General features: G+C 39.0%; 3 protein-coding genes across 11 annotated transcripts in view; 2 read left to right on the top strand and 1 right to left on the bottom strand.

Moving 5' to 3' along the window:
- The window catches only part of taok3a (TAO kinase 3a), a 64,549-nt gene extending 58,246 nt beyond the window's left edge, over positions 1 to 6,303 (top strand). For all 8 annotated transcript variants that reach the window (XM_026188222.2, XM_080309415.1, XM_026188223.2 and 5 more), the window contains 4 exons: positions 101 to 340; positions 750 to 962; positions 1,452 to 1,634; positions 4,915 to 6,303. In XM_026188222.2, coding sequence (XP_026044007.1) covers positions 101 to 340; positions 750 to 962; positions 1,452 to 1,634; positions 4,915 to 5,076 — 798 coding nt within the window. In that variant the 3' untranslated portion in view covers positions 5,077 to 6,303. The remainder of the gene's footprint in view (positions 1 to 100; positions 341 to 749; positions 963 to 1,451; positions 1,635 to 4,914) is intronic.
- A 555-nt stretch (positions 6,304 to 6,858) lies between these two features.
- pebp1 (phosphatidylethanolamine binding protein 1) lies at positions 6,859 to 9,423 on the bottom strand. Its single transcript, XM_026188229.2, has 4 exons — positions 8,788 to 9,423; positions 8,379 to 8,488; positions 8,085 to 8,185; positions 6,859 to 7,539 (listed from the first exon to the last, which is right to left on the bottom strand). The coding sequence occupies exons 1-4, from the start codon at positions 8,920 to 8,922 to the stop codon at positions 7,322 to 7,324; spliced, it is 564 nt and encodes a 187-aa protein (XP_026044014.1). The 5' UTR covers positions 8,923 to 9,423; the 3' UTR covers positions 6,859 to 7,321.
- A 1,571-nt stretch (positions 9,424 to 10,994) lies between these two features.
- vsig10 (V-set and immunoglobulin domain containing 10) lies at positions 10,995 to 25,780 on the top strand. Of its 2 annotated transcripts, XM_026188161.2 has the most exons (9): positions 10,995 to 11,322; positions 11,402 to 11,707; positions 15,029 to 15,334; positions 18,947 to 19,198; positions 23,221 to 23,505; positions 23,743 to 23,859; positions 24,033 to 24,042; positions 25,249 to 25,391; positions 25,479 to 25,780. In XM_026188161.2, exons 1-9 carry the CDS (start codon positions 11,271 to 11,273, stop codon positions 25,571 to 25,573), a joined length of 1,566 nt encoding a protein of 521 aa, XP_026043946.2. In that variant the 5' UTR covers positions 10,995 to 11,270; the 3' UTR covers positions 25,574 to 25,780. The 2 variants fall into 2 exon arrangements, with proteins under 2 accessions (XP_026043946.2, XP_026043947.2); XM_026188162.2 differs by lacking the exons at positions 25,249 to 25,391; positions 25,479 to 25,780 and having other exon boundaries at positions 23,746 to 23,859; positions 24,033 to 24,181.
- Positions 25,781 to 26,960: the final 1,180 nt, after the last annotated feature.

Raw genomic sequence — 26,960 nt, 5'->3', positions numbered from 1 at the left:
AATATGTTGATGTAAAATTGATGCTCATCAATAGTACTTGCTGAGATTCATCCTTTTATTCCCTTGCTGTAACCTCCATGTCTCTTTGTGGCCCGCCTAGGAGCTGAACAAGAAGAAGACCCAGAAAGAGATGGAGCATGCCATGCTGATCCGCCACGATGAGTCCACGCAGGAACTGGAGCAGAGGCAGCTGAAGACCCTGCAGAAGCTGCGTATGGACCTCATCCGCCTGCAGCACCAGACGGAGCTGGAGAACCAGATTGAGTACAACAACAGACGTGAGCGTGAACTTCATCGCAAGCATGTGTTGGAGCTCCGGCAGCAACCCAAGAATCTCAAAGTGAGTCAGCGCAGAGACCAGTCGATCTAATATCTTAAATTTTGTTTGATGGATTGATATATAAGTGCTTGAAATATTTCAAATCCCTTTTTCCCATCATCCTTAAAAGGAAAAAAATCCCTTGCCTTTGGGATCCACTTCTAAGATTGTGCAAGTGATGAGCAACATCTAGTTTTTGATAAAACTGTGATGCAATATGAATGTAACAAATTAATTAATTTCGGGGAAATGGTGTAAGAATATCCAAAATATGTCACCTATGAATTTCATTTTAATTTGCCTTTAAGGTATCAAAGCCTCGAACTGTGCCTTTTGATTGGGACATTAGACCTCTAACCTTTCAAAAATGTGCTCTATTTAACTCTTGATTTCATTCTCACTGTCACCGTTTTTCTGGCCCATCCTTCAGGTTTTGGAGCTGCAGATCAAGAAGCAGTTTCAGGACACATGTAAGGTGCAGACCAAACAGTACAAAGCCCTACGCCACCACCAGATGGAAGTTACGCCTAAGGCCGAGCACAAGACTGTGCTCAAGGCCCTGAAGGATGAGCAGACACGCAAGCTGGCCATTCTGGCTGAGCAGTATGAGCAGAGCATCAACGAAATGATGGCTTCACAGGCGGTGAGCAGAGAGACGTTCATTTCATATTTCATCATATTTGCTAAACAAGAATTTCTCTTTACTAAAGTGCAGGTGGTCACGTTAAATGAATGAAGTATATGAAGCCTTTCTTTCCACCTGTTGCTTATGTTCTTGTATTTTTCTCCTGTTTGTTTGTCTCGTGTTTTGTCTTTCTCCGTCGTATCACACCCTTTTTTCTTTTTTTTTACTCCTTTACTATCTCCCTTCATGTCTTACTCCAACCTTCCCTCCTCCCGCCCCTTTCCACTGGCTTTCCTTGCCCTGTCTGTCCCCATTGCCCTTCTACTATCTTCCATCCCTCCGTCACCACCTCCCCGCCTTATTTCATCTCTGTGTCTTCTTTCCCCGCTCTCTCTCTACTCTCTCCTTGTGTGTTCCTTGTCCGTGTAACCCCCGCCCCCAACTTCTCTCTCTCTGTGTCTTTGTACCTCTCTCTCCCGTGTTGCCGCCCATGGTCGGCTGTGTCAGCTGCGTCTGGATGAGGCCCAGGAAGCGGAGTGCCAGGCCCTGAGGCAGCAGCTGCAGCAGGAGATGGAGCTGCTCAATGCCTACCAGAGCAAGATCAAGATGCAGACCGAGGCGCAGCATGAGCGTGAGCAGCAGAAGCTGGAGCAGAAGGTGTCGCTGCGCCGAGCACACCTGGAACAAAAGGTGTTGTGAAATAAACACTTTATTTTAAATGAGAGCTATACATTTGGGGTTTTTCAAGCCTTCATAGAGCATGCTTTATAATCCTGTTCATTCATAATTGGTCAGTTTAGTAACCATAAATGAAACGCACAAGGAGAACATCTTTTGTACTGTCTTTAAAACAGAGAATGAATTCTTCAAACACTTCAAGACAAACTCTAATAAATAAAACACCATCACTGACATGGCAATAGGGATGTGCTATTTCCCCTCACATTTAGAACAAATTAGCTTTTGGCCTCAGTCTATTGATCAACTTAAAGTATCCCCACTGATTCAACAAATAGAGAATATTTGCATCAATTTAATTAAATCTGTGACTTTCATCATCAAAGAAAATACAATTTACCTAATGTGCTTTTTCAGTACAGAGCTGGAACATAAGCAAGACTAGAACAAACGAAAAGTTGTATTACTGACAGCCTGTAAGACAACAACTGCTCCAGTGCAACATAAGGCTTCAGAAAGAAAGAATTAAAAATACAGTTGGGTTAATGCAGAGTAAAAGTATGATGTTGCAAGTTAGTTGGAGCCCGCCATAGTTCAAATGTTTTGCACTGTATTAAGTGCCTTTTAAATTGGGGAAAAAAAAGTTTTTGCTCTTATCGCTATTTCTCCTGTAAAATCTTTTAAAGACCTAAATAGTGATGATTGTCCAGACATCATCTAACTTTTCCATAGACGTTATATAAAAGATTCCAGGTCTGAAAATTGAAGCCAGTGCAGAAGCGCTTTAATTCGTTATTCTTTCTCATTGCCAATAGGGGGCAACTACTCATGCTGGCAAAAATAGTATCTCAATCAATAGTTTTAAATGTTCTTTAATAAAATATAAGGTTCTTTTTTCTAATTATGATCCAAGTTGGTATTAGCAGTTTTTCTAATGCATCACACCTAGTTTCAAACATGAGAAAGCAACAAAAAATCTCAGTTTCAGACTTCAAAGATCTGACTTTGCAAATCAAGAAACTCTGTGTCCATTTTTTATATACAGCCTAGTCTGATATGCAGCGTAGCATGCCGTCTTTTATTAGAAGGAACAAAACATGAAAAAATAAGATATAAAGCAAACAGAAGTCAGTTTCTTTGACTGATACTGCATTGCTTTTAAGTTTTGAATAAATTTTTTCTACATCCTTCTTTGACGTCACTCCTATTAATCCATGAAGGAAGGAGACTTTTTAAAGCTTCGTCTAGAGGCGATAATCTGCTGAAAAGCAACTAGTTCACCTGAAGCTTAAGCAAACAGATTGGGGTATTCATTTGCATCCACATCAGCAAGCAGCATGGGCATTAAAGGTGACCCCGACAGACATACACAAGTTCACACGGACACACAGATTTCCCTCACCATAGGTGGTGATGACAGTGGCATGGCTTCCTGCGGGGCGCGGACAACCATTTCTTTCCCACACACTCGTAATGATGGTGAAATCTCTAGACAACAGTATTGAGCCCTTATTACAGCATCATCCTCTATTTTTAACAGCTAACAGTTTATGTGGTGTAGCTTATTATTAAGCTTGTTCATGATAGGTTGCTGTATGCGTTCAGTCTAAAGTGCCTAAAACGTGTGCAACCTGCTCTCACCTGTGATATCAGCAGCTGTCATGGGGCTTTATCACCTTTGTTATAATTTTCCAAACATTTGATAGTTGTACCAGTCTTTGTCCCGTAATGTGATGCAAGACACTCCTGATAGACATCTGCTGTCTTTAACGTGAGCCTTTATACAACCTGTATGGTATAGCAATGACATGTAATAAGATGAGAGTATGCCTCCTTCAAAAGTGGCCTACGTCATCGATACAGTCTAGTAGACAGCACTCCGACAACAAAGAAAGGGACCTTCGAAATGCCGCCTGCCATCCAGTGTAGCCGGTGCAGGCTGTGGTGGTCTGTTGCCATCTCCTGGCAGCATCCAGATCTGCACTTCGAGACGGATGATGTCATGGTTTTAGAAGCACTATTGTCCTCCGGTTCGGTTCATGGTCAGAGTCTGGAGTTTTCTGTGCATGCTCAGTAGTTGGCAAGATTGCCGTATTGCGCCACACACTGCTTTGTCCTCACCTGTGGACGTGTGTGCTGAGTTGTGTTTGTGGTGAGTACAACTTGACAGACTTGCACCTTTGAGGTAACGAAAGCAGTTCATGAAGTGTGCCTGCAGTTATACTCATTGTAATGTTGTGAGGATATTTAAAAAAAAAATGCCCAGCATGAACAGCTCTGCAGTTGTCATTCTCACTTAAGACACATTTGATCAAGGAAGCAAAGTACCTCATGCTCACTGTCTAGACTTAAAAAAAAGAATCTTGGGTATGCATATTAAAAATATCAACTAAAAACAAAAAGGTCTGCCCCAGTGACCGAGTAGTGAACAATCTAACAATAAAAAATAACCCAAGAATAATGTTGAAAAATATTGTTGCAAATCTCTGCTTTTCTTGCATAAATTAACTGGTTTCACCAGTTACTCAGAGGTCCTGCATTACATCACCAGAAAACTATTCTCAGCTCTGCGAACAGGCATTATTGATGTCATTAATGCTTCCACGCCATTTCTGCTTTTACAAGTCGAGCTATGACAAAACTCAAATACACTATACTTAAAGAAAAACTGATTTTTTTAATGAATAACTAAGGTGCATAGGTCACGTTTTATAGTGTCACCCAGTTTAGGTTTTTCCTTGCCTGAAAATAATCACTGGAGTATGTTTATTATATTTATATTTTAATTGTATATATTGGTAAATTAAGCACTCAAAGAGATTTTTACTACAAGCATTACCCCCTCAGTCACACACATCCATGCAATGTGTCATATATCGCTTCAACTCTCACACTGATGGATGCATCGGGCACCTGATACGCTGTTTGGAGTATCAGTCGAGCATTTTGCCCAAGGACACTTGCTGATATGTGGGTTGGATTGAACCCATCAACCTTCTGATTAGTAGTTGACCCTATCTACCTCCTCAGCCACGGCCATCCCACATTGCCCTCTATTATTTTCTAAAGCACTGAACATTCAAAGTTGTATTTGTTTTTGTTTTTTGTTGTTTTTTTTTAAGTGCAGTGTTGAAGATGCTTTATATCTGTTTCAGGCTTACAAAAAAGTTTTTAATATTTAAACTGGAGGGAAAATCAAAACCTAATGATCATCAAGAACAGACAAATGTATCTTAGAAATGAGTAAACTACATTTAACTTTGAATATTTCTTGTTCCCATGTCACCTGCAGATTGAAGAGGAGCTGGTTTCCCTTCAGAAGGAGCGAACCGACCGCATCAAACACCTGCTGGAACGCCAGGAGCGGGAGATCGACACTTTTGACATGGAAAGCATGCGTCTGGGCTTCAACAACCTGGGCACCTTGGACTTTCCCAAGGACGACTACAGATGAGGGGCCGTTGTTTCTGCCGCCGCCATCTTCATGTAGTCCCCCTGGGGCAACCGTCTGTCTCAGAACACCCCACCTCTCCTTTGACCTGACCTGACAGTGCAGGTGTTCACAGCTGCTGATGCCCTTCCTCAAACACACTTTAAAAAATGAAAAGAGAAAAAAAAGAAAGAAAGAAACTGCTTCGAGATCAGCTCTGGTGTGTTCTCTGGGCCAGTCAGTCAGGGTCGATGGCAGGTTTGAGTGTCCCCCCACCCTTCCCTGACAAACCAACCTATACTCCCTCCCCCTCCTTGCCTCTGTGGTGTCACAAGATGACAAAAAAATATGCTGGATAACTTCCTGTGGTTGTCATGTTTTTGTAAGAATAACATAGTCACAGTGTTTCTTGTTTCTTGTGCAATGATGACACTTTTGGTGTGACTAAAAGTGGAAATTGAGAAAAAGGAGGGAGACAAAATTGAAGGTCGTAGGATGAGCAAAAATCGCTTCAAAACCATGCTTTTTCAGAGGCGATAAATATATTTGTTACTTTGTTTTTTGGTCTCGAGCAGCGCAAAAAAAAAATCTCTCAAAGCGAAAAATCAAACCGATCCTTCCGCAGCTGTTCGTCTGGGCTGCTTCTTTGGTATTTATTCACGCAGACATTTTTAGGACCAATTTAAATAATTTGATACTTTGACGAAAAACTCACAATGTGCATACAGGTACACTTATAGTATATGTGATTCCTTCATGTGATTACTGCAGGGTGGGTGAATCGTGGTACTCAACATGTGTATTGTACTGATTTCTCTGCACTGGCAGCCAATGTGAAATATAATACACGTGAGATGTGAACTCCCAGCTAGCACAAAGGGCTTCATGGGGAGGGCAGGGGGACTTGTACTTTGTGTATAGAAGGATTTATGGAGAGCTTTTACTTATTTTCGTATTGTATTTTAACTGTCACTTAAATCAGAAAAATAATTTTTAAAAGCGCTTTTTCCCCCCTCCCCCTCTCTTCAGATAGTATTCCAAATCCAGGTATCTATCAATGGATTTTTCAGTTCATTTTCCCCCCCACTTCTTGCTTTACACAACTCTAGAGCTGTGTAGTTTCTTATAAACCAGACCAGTATGATGCTTTATTATTGCATGCACTTTAATTTTTTTTTCCAGGTTAAAATAAAGGCATGAATCTGTCAGAGCTTTTAATTATATTTGTAAATAAAGTGCTCATCACACAAACTGAAAAGGTGTTTTACATGTCTAAGGTATGGTCTGGGAATTTACTGTGAAAAAGCATGGAAAAAAGATTAGATGTGGAAGAAACTCAGTTTAATCATATTGTTTAATTTTGCAACCACCTGGACGTTTGGCGTTTTACCTGAGAAGTGCACTGAAGATCTGAACTCAAATCTCAGGCCTTAAAAAACCAAGTTGGGCTGAATTAAACCAACCATGTCTACAACTTTAATATTCTACCTTAAGCTTCATCTGCATGGTCCAGCGGGAACTACTACTGTAGTTGTTTACATGGACAAAGGTCACTAAAAGCCTGGTGATCTTTTTTTGTTTTTGTTTTTTTTTCAAAATTCATGGTAATCACTTTCTCCTCGCTGTAAATAAATTACTAAATATAGTTAAACTCTCAAAATGAAACTTTTATAGAACACTTTAGGTCTCAAAGGAAAATTCCTAAAATGATTTATTGCATTTACATTTAAAAAAATGTTCGAACAGAAATGCATCCTTTACCCAAGCCTTACATTCCTGGCACAAACCAAATTATTAGTAGAGGCATTTTGTGGGCATGGTCAAAATATTTTATTTCAGCTTAGAAATATCAACATTGTATTTTCAAAATCTAAAGGTCTTTATTTTTTTTGGTTAGAAGTAGGAATGATTTTATCAATTCATTCCTTTTCTTGGTGGCGCCCTCTGCTGCCCCTTCAGCTAAAAAAAAAAAATGGCTCCTTAAATCAGCTGTAAAGATTTGAGAGCTTCCTCTGAAATTTGTCCTGGTAGTTTTGGCATAATCTTGCTGACTGACAGACAGCAAGGTGTTCTAGATCTCACAGAAAACATTTCTCCAAGGAACACAACCATTTTTTGTCCATCAGATTTATTGCAGCTGAGTACAGGTCAGGTTTATGCCAAGGAGTTGTTTATTTTTTTTTTCACAGCATGAGTAGGCAACAGTGGGAAAATAATAGTTTTTAATAATGCTGCTGGGGTGATTCTGTTGAGTCCTTTTTGGGGGTTTTTATTTTCCAGACAGCTGCTCGTACAGTTTAGGGACATAGTCATCCCACTCAGCCTGGTAGCAAGTTCCTGCCACTGGTGCTCCCAGGCTGTATTTCTCCCTGAAGCTCTGGATCTTGAATTTGCCGCGGTTGTCTCCGCAGCGGTTGGTGAGGTCAGGCTCGCTGCAGGACAGGGTGCCTGACTGCTCATACACCAGCCACACATACCTATGGAGACCTGAGTTGGACAAGCACACAGGATTTTAAATGTTGAATTACACACTAAGAAAGAAAAAAATAGTTTATTTTAAACTCCAAAGAGTGTGAGCAGCAGATACCATGAAAAGAAAATTGCATGTCTAAACCTTTTCCCCACATTTCACACAAGAGAACATTAACTTTGTGCCCTCTCCTGCCTGGCAGCTTTTACCAGTAAGAATTGTGATCTGTATGCAAAATTGTGCCAAACACATTTTGCTTATACAAGACGAGCTCTACAAATTACCTATAGACTCCACTTGTTCATGTGTTCCGTTTACTTATTTATTAATTTCCATTTGTGTCATTTCTGTTATCACAGTGCATGTGCATCAGGGCATCATTGGTGTTTTGAAATCTAATTTCACACATGCACCACAGCTATGAGCCTTCTGCTAAAATTTAAGAGCGAGTCAGATTGAATATTAATGGACGTTTTTGTGGCAGTTGCCACCTGGGAAACTTTGATTCTCCCAGCACTGTCCAAAGGTTCATTAGAGTAAAACTTCATTCATTCATTCTTACCTGTGCCATTAGGAGGACCAGAGCCCACATAGTCAGACTTGACGCAGCCAGAGGACACATCGTTTCCTTTCATGTTGACTACCAGAAAGTGGTGCCACTCCCTTTAGTGAAAGAAAAGATAATCAGTTTGATATTGAAAATCTGAACTGTACAGAAACTGTTCGAGCTGTCATTACCCTCGTGCAAAAAAAAAAAATGTAGCTATGAAACTGTGTTTTTGAACATGATCAAGAGTCAAATGTAAGCGGCACAAATGAAAAGCCTAGGCCCACTTCAGTGGCCTCCCAATTTCACCTGAATTTGGGGTTCTTCCTGCTGGGAGCGTCAGGGTCGGTCAAGGCCAAAGTGTACAGTTTACTGGAGTCACATCCTTCCCATTCGATGCAAGTGGGTCGATTCTGCACCTGCAGCAACACGCGGACAAAAGTGCGTCAACTTTCACTTTTATGCCGGAGTTTGAGGCCGTTTGGGGGCGCTAAAAGCCATCGACTAAGGGCATACTACCAGGGAGCATTATGTAACCCAATTAATTTGTGGTAGACGGTTACAATACTTACTAATCTTACCAATCCCACGTAATCATTTATAATGCAGTGTTAGTTTAGAGAAATGCAGTACAGTACTTTAAACAGCATTTAAACGCATCACCAAGAAGCGACGCTAGTAGCTACACTTGCTAACAGACAGTGGTTAGCTGACAAACCTGTGTTGGAGTAAGCACTTTTCCCAGCTCATCTATTTCCACAGATCCGTATTTTACAGTCAGGGGCTTTGCAGGCTTTTCCTCGACCTCCTGCAGGGCAAGAGACCCGGTCCACTGGCTCAAATCTACAGGCATTTTGAGGCGTTTGCTTTGCAGACGATTCAAACTGAAACGCTACTTGCAGATGTACGAGAACTGCCAACGGTGCTGCATTCATGGACCAGCAGAAGATGTGCGACATGGAACGACTCCGCGTGTTTAAGAGTTAGAATTAAAAAAAAAAAAACACTTAAACAGTTCAAAAAGAAAAATATTCCGTTTTTAAAAATTTGAAATAACCCTTAACAAACATAAATTTCAAAAACTATAATTACTATAATTACTGTACTCTTTTGTCAATCATCCTTTTCTATTAGCTCCTGGTATTGGTACTTTAATATTATGAAAAATGTTGCCCATTTGCACATACTATTGATAAATATATGGTGCTCAATGCCGGCATTTCTCCAGCATATGGCCCTTATTTGAGGCGTGAATTAACATATTATTATTATTTTCTATATTTGGCTCTTCATGATGAATCATGGTTTTCCCAGTAATCTGATTCCAATTTGAAGGGCACAAACAAAAACCTACAGGAAACGCCGCCAGAGGGCGCAGTCCCCGTTACTCTTTTGTGGATTGTGATTTGCTAAAGTTTCCGTCAATCACATCACCCGTCCTGAGCTCCTCCCTTCTCCACCTTACGTGCTCCATTAACAAACTTAATGTTTCCAGACTTTTCCATCTTTAAAACGTTGACATTATACACTGTTTTAAACAATGGGCGTTAACGTTTTCTCAAGACACTTGAGCAAAAGAAAGAAATTATTATTATTATTATTATTATTATTATTATTATTAAAGTTATGGGTAGTGGTAGGAGGGTATGTTTTGTTTTTGGTATGTTGTTGTTGTTGTTGTTGTTGTGGGGGGTTTTTTGGGGTTTTTTTTTGTCTTTTCAGGAATAAGCACATCCTACAGTCAGCCCTCCTTAAAATTTTAGCAGTCTGCAGATAATGACAAAAAAACAGAGCATGCATTGACTTTAACGACAGTCTGACAGTCCAGTCCTAGTATTTGTAAAGGGTAGGAAAGTGCATTTCAGATCAAATGAGTTTAATAAATGAAAAGAAAAAAATGAAAATGAAACACACTGAAACAATGAGTAAGCATATGTTAAATGCTTAGCCTTCTGACTCCAGACAATTTTAAATTAGGTTAGAGTATGGTTGTAGCTTAGGCTGTGTTGATTTGTGAGGTGTAAGACTCCCGTGAAAGCTCTCTCTCCCTTTCTTCACAGGCAATACTCCTATTCCTGCAGGCCAAACTTTTTTTAGTATCCTTATGCAAGCTCATGATTGTAATTAGGTTGTTATTTTAGTCTGTGTGACATTACAGCTGCACCAGATAGTAGTCCTACTGAGAACCACAATCTGCCTAGAATAAAAAATCTGGGACTGTAATCACATAAAGTAGTTACAATATACAATAAGGCTGTGTAGTGTTTTCACGAATCCAACAAATTTTGCTTATCCATAAAGTCATTAGGAGAATGAGCTCTGCCCTATATTATTAATATTATTAATATTGGAAAAAGGCACAACATTGGCAGCTCGCCCCCTTCAGATGATTCATGCAGAGAGAAGCATACTTTGTTGTGTATTTGTGGAGTTTGAGGCATCATTTTGGTTGCTCGTGGAGTTACTCGGGGAACTGAATGGAAATGAAATCAAAGGCCATCATAAATGCAAAGGCTTGGCTTATGAAAAACATTTCATGAAAACAGATGTATTTTTAAAATAGTAATTACCTAATAAGATTATAAAAACAACTGAAAACTGAATTTTTAAGAGAAAGAAGTAGAAATAGATACATTGTTTCCTAAAAATACAGAATTTTAACCAAATAAACGGTTGACAACTGATATCTATGATATCTATCAGTGATATCTATGTTTTTAGTATTATCTTAGCCCTATTTATAATGTCCGTTTGTTACAATGACAGCCTGACATCCATCTTTTCTGACTACAATCTCTTTTACTACCTTTAAAAAAGGCAAGAAAATGAGCTAATTTATTACCTGCGATAAGAAAAAAGAAAAGTAAAACAAATGGCTGTGGTGTTACTGCACCTTTAAGAAGGTGAGGTCAGGGTGTGGTTTCTGTCCTGGTAAAGTTTCCGGCTTGGCATGCTCATGTAAACAGAGCACCTCTACCAAATCTTGGTGAAGCCTAAGAGAAGGACAGAAGTCGGATCATGTCAGACCGCTGCCATCTGCCGACACTGGGTTCCGTGTGCTGTGGTGTGTAATGGGCAGACCGGTGCCCGGTGTGTTGCTGCGTATCACCGAGGTGCTCCCGCAGGTGGACTAGTCAGACAGGTTTGACCTAGAAGTCGCAACTGTTCACTCATTTCTGAAGGCAATGTAGGAAAGTTATCATGAAGGTAGTAGCAACGTTAGCGCTTCTGCAGTTGTATATTTCTGCAACAGGTGAGTTCGGATCGACTCGGAAAACACAGGTGAGTGTAAAAACCCCGCTTCAATCTTTTTTTTTTTCTTTTCCTTTCAGCTGATCTCGTTACAGCGGAAGTTTCGGGTAATGTCTCAAGCGAAACGGCCCTGTCAGCTTCACCGGGTGACATCGTTGTACTTCCGTGTTACTCGGCAGGTAAAGTAACACCCGTGGTAACGACATGGACCAAAAATGGACGGGAAATCGTTACAGGCGGAGATCCCACTCGGCGCCTCATCGTGAACCCTGATGGGAGTTTGAACATCAGCGCGACGATGCCTGGAGATGAGGGGATTTACCTGTGCAACTCCACACTATCTGACAACAGCTCCTTCCTGGCACGTGTGCTGCTTCAAGTAACAAGTAAGTGTATGCGCACATTTTGAACAATGAGCTCTTCACGGTGAGGTAATGTAGGTGTTGCTTGCCTGAATTCTTGGAACATTTCTAGCAAATGCAAACTGGTTCATCTACATAACATGTGGGCCAGTTCTCGACAGCGGCTGACTTTTGTAGATGGGTCTAAATGTGCTATGTGGAGTTTGCCAGGCCTTCACTTTGCTGCATGCTTCTCTCAGAATATTCTAGCTTCCTTCCACAGTCCAAAGACATACATACTGTTTATTTAGTGTGTCTAAATTAGCCATAGGTGTGAATGTAAGTGAACATGAATGTAAGTGTGTCTTCATGTGTTTGCCCTGTCATGTACTGCTGACGTGTCAGGGGTGTACCTGGCCTTATGGACAGCGACAAATGAGACTGTTTCCCACGGCCCTGTGACCCTGAATTTGAGGTTAAGAAGATGGATGGGTCTATTTGTAAAGCGCTTATAGCTACACTTTGAGAAGGCGGCTATGGTCATCGTTCTTTGATCTTTAAGGTCAGCTAACCACTCAGTGGAGTACTGCAATACCTGATCAGTCTTCTTAATAATAACAATAATGATGGATTGGATTTATATAGCGCTTTTCAAGGCACCCAAAGCGCTTTACAATGCCACTATTCATTCACTCTCGCATTCACACACTGGTGGAGGCAGCTACAGTTGTAGCCACAGCTGCCCTGGGGCAGACTGACAGAAGCGAGGCTGCCATATTGCGCCATCGGCCCCTCTGGCCAACACCAGTAGGCGGTAGGGTAAAGTGTCTTGCCCAAGGACACAACGACCAGGACAGAGAGCCCGGGGATCGAACCGGCAACCTTCCGGTTACAGATACGCTTCCCAACCCCCCTGAGCCACGGTCGCCCACGACATTCTTGAAAAATGCAGACTTTTTCCTCTATCGCTGCTTGAAGAAAGATTCTGAAAACTGTCAGTAGGGTGCTCATTTCAAGTCCATTTTCATCCAAAAAAAAAAAAGATCCAACTAGCTCACCTTTAAAACATCAGCCTACACCAGTACCCTACCTGCAGGTTCCTGGTGCCTGATTCAAAGTGGAGCTGTTTACTGGTCCAGCTGTGGCTCGCTCATCTAGTCCATCAAGAGTCACACACCATCTCATTGGTCCACAAAAAGCTCAAAAATCTGTCTTGGGATATTTCTTGGTCCTGAATACACTGAATACCTTGTACTTCTGGGTATATGTAGGTTGCAGTCAGAGATGGGCAGTTACAAGTAATGCGTTACTATAATCCAATTACATTTTTGAGTAACGAGTAAAGTAAGGGATTACTATTACAAAAAAGGTAATTAGATTACTGTTACTTTCCCGTAAGCACGCTGCGTTACTCCGTTACTAAAACCGTGATTTTCTTCTTTTTTTTTTTTTTTTTTTTTTGCGAGAGTGTCTCATGACCAGTGTTGGTCAAGTTACTTGAAAAAAGCAATCAGTAACTAATTACTGATTACTTCCCCAAAAAGTATTTTCAAAAGTAATTAGTTACTTAGTTACTTTTTAAAAAAATGATTTACAACCTGAGTAGGTAATAAAGCGATAGATCTTTCAGCCCAATTCTATTTTTTCTGCATAATCCATCATATAAAATGTAATCAAATGAAAAAGTCTCTTTTTGAAACTAGTTTTATTAGCTTTAATCTTTTAACTTCACGCATGAGGCAAATATTAAATTATATGCAACATTCTCTGACTGGAAGAAATTTGTTTAACATTTAAACCTATTTTCTGCATATTCCAGCATATAAAATAAAATAGTTTTTTGTGTTTACACTCACCTTTCAAATAGATGCACGTAAAACACAGAAGTTAAAAGATTAAAACTAATAAAAGTTTTAAAAAGAGACTTTTTCATTTGATTACATTTTATATGATGGATTATGCAGAAAAAGTAGAATTGGGCTGAAAGATCTATCTCTATTCCGGGATAAATCATGTTTTAAAAAGTAACTAAGTAACTAATTACTTCTGAAAATAAGTAATCAGTAAAGTAACAGGATTACTTTTTTCGGGAAGTAATCAGTCATTAGTTACTGATTACTTTTTTCAAGTAACTTGACCAACACTGGTTGCTGTTATGGACAGCAGTGGTGGATGATTGGTTTCTGGCAGGTCAGCGTTTGATTCGCAGTTAATTAGCAATTAGTTTTTCTCAGGTTTCTTTTGACACTGTTGGCTATTGGCAACAAAACATTTGATGGTTCTGTGATCACGCGTCGATATATTAGAAATTTCAAGAGTGTGACATCATTCAGAAAAGAGAGTAACAGCTGAAGTGTTAAGTAGTAATGGGAGCCAGTTAACATCTGTGCTCTGAAGCTTACTAGATAGAATCATGGTTGGACATCAGGCTACTTGATTATGGAAGAGAATCGTCATCATGCTGAGTTTGGCAAATGTAGTTTATTTAATATGATTACTTGTTGAGTTGTTTGGTTTTCCATATCTGTCTGAGAAAACACTCCTTTCACAGCCTTATGAGGAGTAAGTTTGGACTTTAAGGAATGGGTGTGTACAAATGTTAAAGACAAGGGGTGTGGTGGAGGTGTAACACAAAGTACAAGAGATTCTCTGTGAAACAGACTGTAACAGTCATTGTTTTATCTTGATTTTCTGGTTTTCATAATTGATTGCAAACCTAAAATCCATATTTAAACGGTACTGCTCTAGGCTAAAATTGAAAATAAGGGTAGGTTTTCTTTCTAATACCAAATGAAACCACTGCAGGACAAGTTTGCTAAAGAGAACCTTGACACTCCACTCTTCTGCCAGGAAAATGTTTTGTGAACAAAGTGAAGCTCAATTATTCAGAAATAACATCCACTTTGTGTGTCTTGGGCACCAGCATGAAAACATCATCCAAAGGGTGAAGTGTGATTGGTTGCTGTTTTTGCTGCTTCTCTCCTGAATAGTTTTGGCGGGCAAAATGTGTTTATCAAGGAATCTTGCAGGATAATTTCAAGGTGTCTGCACCTTTCTACAGCGGGACATTAAACTGAAACATCAAAGTAAATGTGCTGCAGAATGGCTCGGATCAAAATCTGAAATTAGCTTGAGTATTTTTGTTTTATATGCCAAAGACAACCTCAGAACACATTGTATAATAAGACAGACAGATCCACTGAATACGTTTTTCCTGCTTTTATTGGTTCATAATGACACTTGTTATATTTTCCTCTACAAACATATCTTTAAAGTTGCTTACAGTATTTACTGATCTCATAAATTTAGAAGTTACTCTGAGTGAGGTTATACTAAGTTTTAATGCACTGTATGCATTTCTCTCAGGTGGACCAGAAAATGTGTCTACATCCATCAGTCCTGCCACTGCACTGTCCAATGGGACCCTTTACACAGATCGGGGTTCATCCGTTACTTTAAGGTGCTCCGGCTCCTCCTACCCGTCTCAGCACCTGACCTGGGCCTTCAGCGGTGACTCGTCAAGCAACGACTCGCTGGTTTCAGGCTCTGGATCGTCCCTGGAATTCACCATACAAAACATTCAGCCCAGCGCTCAAGGAGTTTACAGCTGCATGGCCCACAACCCTGTTTCAAATGTGACAGTAATCAGTTGCACGGAGCTGCTAGTGTACTGTAAGTATCACAAACAGGATAATCTGCTGTGACTGTAAGCTTGACAGTGTAAAGTGGGATTTTATGTATGTTTATGTATGTTTGAATCAAAGACTGAGCTTTGGTTTAATGGCAAAGACTGCAGCAGGGCTGAATACTGTATAACTTTAAGTTTGTTGACATGCAGGCCTGAGTTTTAGTACTGATATTAATGTGATAATTTTCATATAAACACACCCACTGTTTATGCATTCTCCCCTTTCATTTAAAAAACACATCCTTCACTTTAGCATGCCTACCTATAAAGTGGTGTCATTATTTAGCAGAGGAAACAAAAGGAAAATCTTGAAGATTGCATGTGACAATTTAGCCAGAGAGTGGAGCTGAAACACTCCTGGGTGCTGTAAGCTTCACCAAAACCTGTTTTTTTTTTTTTTGTTTGTTTTTTTATTTATTTATACATTAATGGGTTATATTGCTTAAAAGCAGAAAACATTTCATAATTTAAATTTTTAATATGTGTTTTAGATACATTTTTGTTTATAATTCACTCAGTGGGAATAAAAAAAAAAAACTAAATGGCTCTTCAAGTACAACTTGAGGTCAAATCCACAAAAAGAAACTTAGTACAGTGTTTTAGGTTTATAATGAATGTTAGTCAGTAAGCTACAAAACTGTAGACATGTTGAAATGTTTGCACGGAGACATTCCTGGACAGAAAAGCTGAATAAAATATTTAGTTATTCACAGTTTTATTAGTAAAACTGCTAGCTAAGCATTAAAAGATAATCCAGTCCAGTTCAGAGTGGCGTGGGGACTACTTTTTCCCTCTTAACCTCTTGCTGTACTACAAGAGAGAATATGATAGAGGGCAAGCAAGGCTGTGGAGGGAACAAAAAATGCATACTGAGAGATGTTTTGATGGGCTGAAAAAAAGCTGAGTCAGTACCCACCAGCAGCTGAGATGAGGGAAAATGAATGCCAGGAAAGGTCAAAACATGCTATCCAGGCCTCACTGAAAATATTACACTCAAACACTGTGAATGTCATGATTAATCGTGGTGTAACTGTGGAATGATTTTATCTATGTGGCTTCTGTTACGAGGAAAAAAAATACTATATTATGTGCAGGGTAAGGAGGCTGTGGCGGTTTATTGAGTCACTGCGATAACAATACATTGAATTGACTTCCTGAAATGTTTGCACGCAGCTTGTTCCCTGTTTTCGCTGACTTCCTGTAGCTCGCTTTTCAACACGGAAAAATCAAATCCATTTTTACTGAATGTTTGGAAATAATAGGCCTGTTTTATATGTCAGGTAACACTTTGTTTTACAGTTCCAGTGTTTTCTTAAAATTTGTTTGAGCACAATTGTTATGTAAATGTGTTGACAGCACAGACAGAGGTAAACTAATATACATCCATTTAAGCAAATTATTTCAGTCTTTTCTCAACAGTATGCAAATGTTTACAGGTTTTTATGCTGTGTTTGAAAGAAGAAATTTTCATTAATGAAATCATAATAAATGATTGCTTTGCTTTATATCAAGGTTACACAGGATAACTAAACTCAAACAGCTTTCCCTCTTCTTCCTACTTATAGTGTCAAATCACAACAAAAGTTGCCTCAAGGTGCTTTATATTTTAAGGTAATGTCCCTACAAAAATACAGAGACACCCCCAACAATCATGTGACCACCTATGAGCAAGCACTTTGGTCACAGTGGGAAGGAAAAACTCCCTTGTGACAGGAAGAAACCTCCAGCAGAAGCAGGCTCAGGGAGGACCGGCCACTCAGATGCTTTAAGTTTCACCAGAACATTTAGTAATTAGTGGAAAATATGGCATCAGAGATGGGTTTCTTCTTTATTCAGCTGCTCCCTTTAGGCATCTACTTCCAATCTTATCCCATCTCTATCATTCTCCTCTGTCACACCAACCCTCTGCATGTCCTCCTTCACTACTTGCATGAATCTCCTCTGTTTTCTTCCTCTTATCCTCCTGTCTGGCAACTCCATCTTAAACATCCTTTATCCAGTATATCTGTTCTCATTCTTTGGCAGATATCTAAACTGTCTCAGCCTTGCCTCTCTAATGCTGTCTCCAAACTGCTCAACCTGGGCTGTCTGATGTACTCCTTTCTAATCCTGTTCCTCCTGGTCACTCTCAACAACTCTGCCAACTCCAGCTCGACGTCCACTCTTTTTGTTAGAGCCACTATCTCCATACCATACATCTCATCGGGTCTTACTATTATCTTGTAAATCTTCCCTTTCACTCCTTCTATCAGATTCCCCCTCCCGACACTCGTTTTTACCCACTCCACCCTGCCTACTCTCTCTATTCCCTATCTCGCGCACTGTCTGTTGTTTCGGTTGACCCTAGATCAACCCCAGACATAAGAGTGAAGTATCAAAAGTGAAATTGTTATTCTAAGAAAAGTTAAGCTCTCTTAGTACAAAATCATGGATAGATTGAATGTGCAATGGCACTCTAAACACTTTACAGAATTCGTAACAGGATCAGGCAGACCGAAAGTGAGCCCATGATCGAATGATCGATACATAAAAATGTGTTAACTGAATGATAGAAGTGCAGAACTTGATAGTGTTACACCCCGGCCTAGGCAACCGGAGTGCAACACGAAAAAAGTAAAAATAAAGAAAAAAAAAAACACACAAAAAAACCCCCACTAAAGCTCACCACCAAAATCCCAAAACGAAAGTATCGACAAAGCTATTTACAACAAACTATTTATTTACAACAAAACACCAAACTATTTACAACACGGGGGAGATCACGACCATGACCAACTGACACACAGGGCTTAAATACATAGAAGGAGCAATCAGGGAATGGACCACAGGAGGGAAACACAGCTGGGGCAAATTAGACCTGACGAGACAAGGAAAAGTAATCTGAACACACTAAGATAACACAGACTTTCAAAGTAAAGCAGGAAACACATAACAGTCACGCCAAAAACAACACACTGACAACACCGAAACGTAACAATAGCTTGTAGTCTCTAAAGCAGCTTTTCAGATCAGATACAAGCTAACACTTTGTGCGAACACCTCAAAGCTTTTCAAAAACGATTTGAACATCAAAGAACACTAACTGGCATAGACGTACCACGCAGTGACCTGTGATTAACCCTTTATGGGGGATCTTGAGGCCTGATTAAGCCAAGCATTCCTGGCATAACATTCCCGACATCTTTGAATGTCTTTGGACTTAACACATTGTGGGTTAACACATTCCACAAGTTGGAAGCAACTTGTGGCGCTCATGAAGCTCAAGTGCAGCTTTTGTTAAGGAAAACAAGGCAAACCCAATGCGAGGGAATTCTTAAGCGATGAATGTAATATTGTTATATGTAACAAAATATTTTTAGTAAATAAAACATTAAAAAACACTTAAAGGTAAAGGTCTAACAGAAAAATCTCAAATAAAATTTGCTCTTAATTTGAGTTTTGCTTTAAGCAGCTTGAGGTGACTGTTATTGTGATTTGGCTCCACGTAAATAAAATGGAACTGAAATGATCTGAATATCCTTTCCTGAACATTCAGGAGTGCATTCCTACTGCTCATTACTGATGCTTTTATTTTTATTTCTTTTTCTCCTAATTAGATGTCTCAGACAGACACCCTGAGTGTAAATGGACACTGACACAGAACATCTCTCTAGTCCAGTTCACCTGCACTTGGTTAGAAGTTTATCCCACCCCAAACCTACGTTGGGATATGGGACCATTCCAGGTGGCGGACAGCCTCAATGTTACGATGAGCCGCTCCACGCTGTCAGACGGGCAGACCGTGAACTGCACAGCCCAGCCCCAGCACCTCGGCCCAGAAAAAGAGAAGTCGTGTTCGTTTACCCTCGGTAAGCTTGTTGTAGGGAAATGAGCCTCTTAACGATCCTGAGATGTGCAAATGCTGAATCTTTAATGTACTTTTGACTTAAGAAGCCACAGTGACACTCGCTGCTGTCAATCACTGTTTGTAGTTCTGACATCACATTTATGTCATGGTTGAGCTTCTGTGCAGGTAGTATATTTGATTACTCAGAATCACAATAGTTTATTATTCTCAGCGAGGAAGTTACTTTGTGACAATAAAAAAAAAAAAGGCCACTCAGAGAGCGCAAAAAGTGTGACCTTGACTCAATTTACACCAAAATCAAATCAGCTCAAGCTGTTACTGGTATCTACTATCAACAAAATTTCAACATGATAGCTTGAAAACTGTGGACACTATAATGCTAACAAACAAACAAACAAATAGAATCAATTACATACTCTCTCCCTTTGGACGAAGAACAAACTATGAAAAAGAATAGTGCATGAAGTACAAATAAAAATAAATAAACACTGTAGTATTTAAAAATATACACTCAAAGCAAAATAAAAGTTAAACAATATCACGTGCAACATTTACTAGATGATGACAAGTGAAAATAATTCGGGCATCGGTCTGTAATCACTGATTAGTCATAGGATTCGTCCATAACTTGAACACCATCCTCCTTTCTCACACTGACTCCACAGAGTGAAGCGCCACACCCACAACGTCACCAGCCTTCCAGATCAGTGTGAGCCTGTTGGTGTACACCACCCTCTGCTGCCCCAGCACACCAGTGGATGGCACTGGCCACCACAGACTCCTCAAATTAAAAACAAAAAACAAATTAGTGCAGGTCTACACCCAGATTATTTTGTCTCAAGTTTTTTAAAATTGTAAAATGCAAAGTGCATTGTGGGTATTTTGTCAGATGATCTTTCAATTTAAAAGTCCAATTAAATCTGATGAAACAGCTATATGGTACAGCCCTATAAAATTACATGGTTCTTAACAGGAACATTACCTATAGTTGAATAATATTTTCAAAATAAGAGTGTGTGAAAAAAGTCTTAGAAGATATCACACACAATGTCACTTTTGTCTAACATACAGTTTTTCCTTCAGGGACAGAGTTTCTGTAAAAACGTCACAGTAAACTGAAACCATCCGCATGATCAGATATCATGTGACGTATGTGAGGAAAAATATGTGCTGCAGGAGTAGGAACTATGTGAGCAATGCTTATTTGACTTAGAGAATGATGGCACCCTCCCTTGAAGCCAACAGGTCAAAAATTTCTGGTCACAATGTGAGAGAGTCACAACCCAGGAAAACTGATTATGTTTAGCATTACTCCAGAAATATGGCTAACATTGCCATGCTCGTCATAAATGTAAAAGTAACTTGATTGGGACTAATCCTAATTATTGGGTATTGTTTTTAATATTCATATGAAGTACCATAATATTTATTCGATTAAGCTTTCCAGCCCTGACAAGAATAACACTTGGCAGTGTACTCATGAGAACACAACACAGGGCATGTGGGCAGTTAGTGAGTCACCCAGTTGTGTAAAGGTTATCATCACATGAATGCCTTATTCAAACAATGAGTTGATGCAACAGGATGTGAGTTGCTGTTCTCTGATCAGCCTTCTTCTGTGAATCAGAAACACTGAACAAAAATGACATTTTGTCAAACAAAATGAGTAAAATTCCAAAATATTCTTATTTATTTACAAATTGCAATTGATATTTACTGAACAAACAAAGCAATAGTCCAACCAGTTTGGAGGTCATGAAAAAGTATGAACAATGTCAGGTTTAGAGCTGGAGTGATTGGTTGATATATCAAATAGCGGATATTAGTGTTTTTGAAATGTAAAAAAGTAAAATTTTAAAACAAGGAAAGGTGTGGAAAAGTGTAAAAATACTGAAAACACATTTATTTTGAAGTTGGAATTCATCCAAAATACAAACAAACCTTCAGCTTTTGCATGAAAACAACACAGTGATATTATTGCAGTACCAAAACTGTCACCAGAGGGGAAGAAGAAGCTATAAAATTCCACTTCTGGGCTTAGCCATGTAGCAAGCTATTTTGGTGTATTTTTGTCCTCATCAGCCAGCATGACTCATAGAAAGGGACTGTTTGGTCTTAATAACAGACCAAAAAACCCCAAACATATTGTGTTAATTTATCTTTTTTTTTTTTTTTTTTTTAAAGCAGCATTTTTGTTTTTACTGAAAACATATGATCAGTATGATCATAAGCTCTTTTGCTCTCTTGGTAAGAGTTGGATAAGAAGACGAGAAGATCAACAGCTTTCATGTCTGTACAGTATATGTAAGGTTTCTGCAAGAAGACAGCTTATTTCCAGTGTTTATTTATCGATCTTGGCTCAAACCTCAGTAAACCACAAAATGCTAGTTTTGAAAGTAAGGGTTAATTAGAGAGCTGAAATTGTTTTTAAGTGTGGTCAGGCCTGGTTTTTGGTCTTCATTTTAATTTACAGTGTTAATGTTGTGCTGAAATGTTTCCTGGCCACAACTTGGTGTTTTCTGCTCAGAAATATTTGTCCCCTCTTGATTGTTATTCTTCTTTTTTTGCATATTTATCACACTTGCATGTTTCAGATCAGAAACCCAGGTAAATACAAAGTGCAGCTTTCACTCCTCGGCCTTAAAACTTGGGTGATGTGGACACCCAAGTTTGTGAATGTGATAACTCAAGGATGAAGCTAAAAAGCTATCCAAACTACCTGACTATTGTGAAAAAGTTGTTAAATCACAAATTAACTTTGATTAACCACATTTTTTTTTTGGAAAGCTGAGTTAAATTTCATTACACAACCATTCCTCATTACTGCCAAACCTAAATCACCAAACAGAGCCTGTCTGACATAGTGAAGTAGACTAAAAGATCTTAAAGAGCAACACATCATGTCATGATCCAAAGAAACTCAAGAACAGATGAAAAACAAAGTTATTGAAAGTCTGGAAAGGGTTACAGGGCTATTTCTAAGGCTTTGGGAGTCCGGTGAACCACAGTTGCAGCTATTAAGTGCAAATGGAGAAAACTTGGAAGAGTGGTGAACCTTTCCCAGGAGTGGCTGGCATACCAAAATTACTCAAAGAACACATTGATGACTCAACGGGAAGTTACAAAATAACACAGAACAACATCTAAAGAACTACAAGCCTTACTCGCCTCACTTAGGTTCAGCAGAGGTGTTCATGATTCAACAATAAGAAAGAGAAAGAAATATTCTGTGGACTGATGAGACAAAAGTTAACTTCCTGCAAGGTTGTGTCCCATTACATCTGGCATTCATATAAAGGACATCGTACCTGCAGACAAACATATTGATGGTAGTGCGATGGTGCTTCAGTGGCTAGACAACTTGGTGTAATTAATGGAAGCATGAATTCTGCTACCAGAAAATTGTGAAGAAGAATGTCCAGCCTTCGGTTGTACACTGAAGTTCAAGCGTACTCGTGATTATGCAGCAGGAAAATGATCTGAAACACACCAGCAAGTCCATCTCTGAATGGTTCAGTAAAGGCAAAATGAAGGCTTTTAGACTTGAATCAGATTGAGATGCTTTGGCAAGACCTTAAAAAGGCCGTTCGTGCTCGATGTGGCTCAATTAAAACTATTCTGGAAAGGAGAGTGGGCCAGAATTCCTCCACAGCAATGCAATCAGTTACAGTTCTTGCATCCAAGGGTAGTAGAAACAGTTAGGTTTGGGGAGCGATTACTTTTTCCACATAGGCCAGGTCGGCTTGGAAATTATTTAACCCAAGTAAAGTGCAGTTGTTATCTTTGTCGAATATCAAAACTTGTTTGATGATCTGAAACATTTAAGTGTGACAAATGTGCAAAAAATAGGAATTTGGGAGTGGGGCAAATACTTTTCAAGTAAGATTCCTCATATGCTTTATATCCCACATAAATCAAGTTTTGTAAATGTAAATACATTTGACTTTTTTAAAAAAATATCTGACTGAAATGATAAAGTATCTGATTTTTATTTTTATTTTTCCTCCTCTCTCACTCTGTCAGAGCTTCCCTTCCCTGAAGGCGAACCAATGGTCTCTGCTCTGGAGGCAAGCAACGTAACACTCACATGCACTGAGACCACGTCCAAGCCCCCTGCAATTACCACATGGAGAAAGGGATTACAACTGGACAACATTGAATCTGGATCAAAGTACATCCTGTCTTTGGAAGGCCCGGTCTTCAAGCTGACCATAGTAAACGTCACTAAAGAGGACGAAGGCTTCTATTTCTGCCACAGTGAGAACCCGCTCGGACTACGCGAGCTAGAAGTGGAGCTCACTGTGAAGAGTTGAGTTTTGAATAAGAGGAATATCCTGGCATTAGTAGTTTTACAGAATAGATCATTTGCATGTCTTTGCATTTTTTTCAATGTCTGCGTGAGATAACGAATAGACATTAAGCAGAAGTGTAAACAGCATGCTAGTCACTACAGGTGTTGACTCCGCCTCTGGAATCCAGATAAACCTGCTGCTCCACCCTTTTTTGTACTTCATAAGCTTCTCCTGTTGCCTTTTTTGGTTTCAGCAGCCTCTTCCGCGTACACAGGAGCAGTCATCGGCATATTTATAGCAGCACTGATTATGGGGTCAGCTGTCATCATAGCCAAAATTGTCTACAACAGCAGAGACCGGATTTGCCTGGGTAATTTTTTTTTTTCTTTTCATAAATAAATTTTGCATCAATAATAGCGTCAGCCTCTGATCAATAACAATCCACATGCTGTATCTGCATTTTAAATTAATAGGAACTGTATTAAACATGAAAATCTACTAATACTGATGCCATTCTTTGTGTTTGTGTTTTTGTGTCAATAGGTGGCTTTGGGTGAGTATTTCATATTTGCTTTTGTCATATATACTAAATGCTTACTTTAGTTGCACAGTCCATATAGATTGAGTTAAAGTACTTTATGCACATCTGTGTTGCATTTGAAATGCATTGTTTTTTTCCCATTTAAAAGCAAGCCAATCATCAAGTAGTACCATTATTTTCTAGGAGTTCTTTTTACCCCTCGGCTGTAAAAGGCAGTTGGGATGTTGTGGTCACACTGCCTGATGGGAAGGTGGGCAGGTCATTTGTACACCCAACTTTATGAATGTGATAACTCGAGAACGACGCGAAATAGGAGTATCGAGTTCATACCATAGGTGTATCTACTAAAAGTTTCAGACAAGTTCCAATCTCAGTGACCTCATTCTCAGGTCAAGGTCAGAGGTCAATCTTGTAATTGTAATAACTCGAGCACGAGGCAATGTAGGATTTTGAAGTTGACACCATAGATGTATCTATTAAAAATCTTACCATTATTTTCTTTTTAAGTTAGATTACAAGGAATCTAAAATTCTGAGCATCTGTGCTTTTACAAATATGGAAGGATCTCAGAGAAAGGACAAAAAGTAAATCCTACCATCTATACATCTTCAGCACCCTTAAGAGTAATTCCACCTCTGAGCAGTAGACGATATCTTGATACCATGCTCAGCCTGCACACACTTGCTGCTGCTTTTACAAGCTGCTTTGCAAATCACCTCTACTTGCAGCTGCTCCATTTCATAGAGCTTCTAACTGATTTTTGCTGTCACTGATGTCTGCCCACACATTTTAGCTTGCACAGAGGGGGTCAAACTCCAGTTTTGTGATTGAAAGTGTGCTCCGCTTCTGGCGCCTCAATCTTGTTTAAAAACAAAATGCTTCTTTAAAACTCTTCACCTTACATGGCAGAACTGCGTAAAACACGTTTTTCAGCTAAATTGTTGCAGTTGTTTAGTTGGAGGACTAGCACATATAAAACTTAATTTGCTAAACTGAAGAATTTTAGCTTGTGGTCTTTATGATGATCATTCACATTAAACACATTTCTCCAAAGGATTTTTAGTGGCCAAAAATTCCAAAATGGTGACTTTGGTTTTGGTCAAAGCCATCTCTGGAATGTGGACTGAACAAAACTGTCTAACAAATACTTGGCGAAGATCAGTTTTAAAGATCTGGCTGCACGTGTGCGCCCGTGTCATACTATTCTCACCTCTGCAGGCAAGTGGATGACGACAGTGGAGACGTTCTGAGTCTGGTGGAGTCGGATGACGAACAAGTCTTCCAAGATGCAGTTCCCCGGCTGCCTCCAATAACCAACGGACATCACACAACACTTGTGCAGATACATCGAATCCCATCGAGTAGGACTTCATCACAGCAATTTATAAGTTTTCTAATTTCAGTGTAAAAATATTTTGTAATATAAAAATGTCCCTCTTTTTATTCAGGTGATCACGAGGATGCAGAAACTGCTGACACAAGTCCACAGCAGCAGGAGGATACCGTACAGATGGAAGAGCCAGTGCAACTTGTAGAATTTTAGGTATTGGGGAATTTTTTAGAGCAATGTTTAGTTTTAGGTAAATTTACTCCTGAAGAGAATGTGAACAGAATCGGTGGCAGAAACCTTTTTGTCCTTCCTTTCTATTGTTTTTTTTTTTTTTTTTTTAAGATTCTATATTTTTTGTAAATTTATTTTGATTGATTTGTTTATACAGTATGTAAAAATAAATAAATGTAATACAGTAAATGTGTTTGAACAAATATTCTTTGCATGTTTTTATGAGTTTTGTATTTTCACTATGTACACTATGCAGACCAATATATGTGACCTTTGACTATCTCGGTCTAGAATGCGACTCTGCTGCAGAACTATTTTTATTTATTTATTTTTTTAAATGCAGCAGAGTCAGTTCGTCACTCATCTGAGATTCATGCTACGTGTGAAACAAACTTGACTCACTCACTTGAAAATATTTACACGAGATCTACGTGAGAGGGAAAACTGAAATTAAAAACTCTAAAGGGTTTGACAAAAAATTTGTTGATTTAAACAAAATTATTCAATATTATTAGAATTTATTATTAGTGTCCTTTTAATGCAAAAGTACAATTGAGTCTCTCAAGCCACCTCAGTTTTTATAAAGAAGATTTTACTGGATAATTAATAGTCTAAATAATTCACTGTGTAAAACCATCAAAATCATATAAAAAATGTAGTGCTGTTGTGTTTCTTTTAAAGGAGACAGATGGATCATTTGAATGGCACTTTAAATCCAAACAGTCTGCAGGCTTTAATAATGCATTAGGCTGTTAAAGGGAGATCCAGCCTCACACGTAACAGTCTGGAAATAGGTGCTCTGATATATTAATAATTCATGGTACATATTTAAGATGATGTGTACACAGTACAGAGACTTTTTCACTGCTTTTGAGGCAGCTATAATGTTATTCTACGGCTATGATCACATCAAGTTTGTATATTTTTCTTTTACATTAAAACAAACCTTAATAGTCACACATGGACACCAACTGAAGAAGAATTTACCGGTTAGAAAAACAACAGGAGACAATGCGACATGAAATGAACATGTATATAAAAAAAAATGTTATGGATCATCAGGTATTTAAACTGTTTTCATGCACTTGTATAGAAAGTTGTTCTGAATGGTTTTTTTTGTTATTGTACAGATATTTGATACATGATTTGCAGGGCAGAACCAAAAGGGGAAATAAAGGATAAAAACATAAGCAAATATTTTGTGAATATTTGTGTACGTCTACAGAAATATTACATTACTGTACTCTATATCAGTGAGAAACATTTTACTCTAGTATAAAATTTGGGTGCAAAATTCTTTCTTTAAAGATTTTTGCACCCAAACACCCAAAGGCGATCACTGTATGCTAAAGAGACTCTTTTTCAAAAA

This window comes from Astatotilapia calliptera, chromosome 12 (assembly GCF_964374335.1).
Source record: "Astatotilapia calliptera chromosome 12, fAstCal68.1, whole genome shotgun sequence".
Lineage (NCBI taxonomy): Eukaryota > Metazoa > Chordata > Actinopteri > Cichliformes > Cichlidae > Astatotilapia > Astatotilapia calliptera.
The sequence above is the reverse complement of the archived record's forward strand: the minus strand, read 5'-3'. Positions and strand labels throughout refer to the sequence as shown.

Coding starts and splice junctions, on each gene's coding strand:
- pebp1 (XM_026188229.2), bottom strand. CDS start 8,922: ATGCCTGTAGATTTGAGCCAGTGGACCGGGTCTCTTGCCCTGCAGGAG. Junction 8,489..8,787: donor AAGTGCTTACTCCAACACAG/GTTTGTCAGCTA, acceptor GTGTTGCTGCAG/GTGCAGAATCGACCCACTTG. Junction 8,186..8,378: donor AGGAAGAACCCCAAATTCAG/GTGAAATTGGGA, acceptor CTTTCACTAAAG/GGAGTGGCACCACTTTCTGG.
- vsig10 (XM_026188161.2), top strand. CDS start 11,271: ATGAAGGTAGTAGCAACGTTAGCGCTTCTGCAGTTGTATATTTCTGCA. Junction 11,708..15,028: donor TGTGCTGCTTCAAGTAACAA/GTAAGTGTATGC, acceptor CATTTCTCTCAG/GTGGACCAGAAAATGTGTCT. Junction 25,392..25,478: donor GATACATCGAATCCCATCGA/GTAGGACTTCAT, acceptor CTTTTTATTCAG/GTGATCACGAGGATGCAGAA.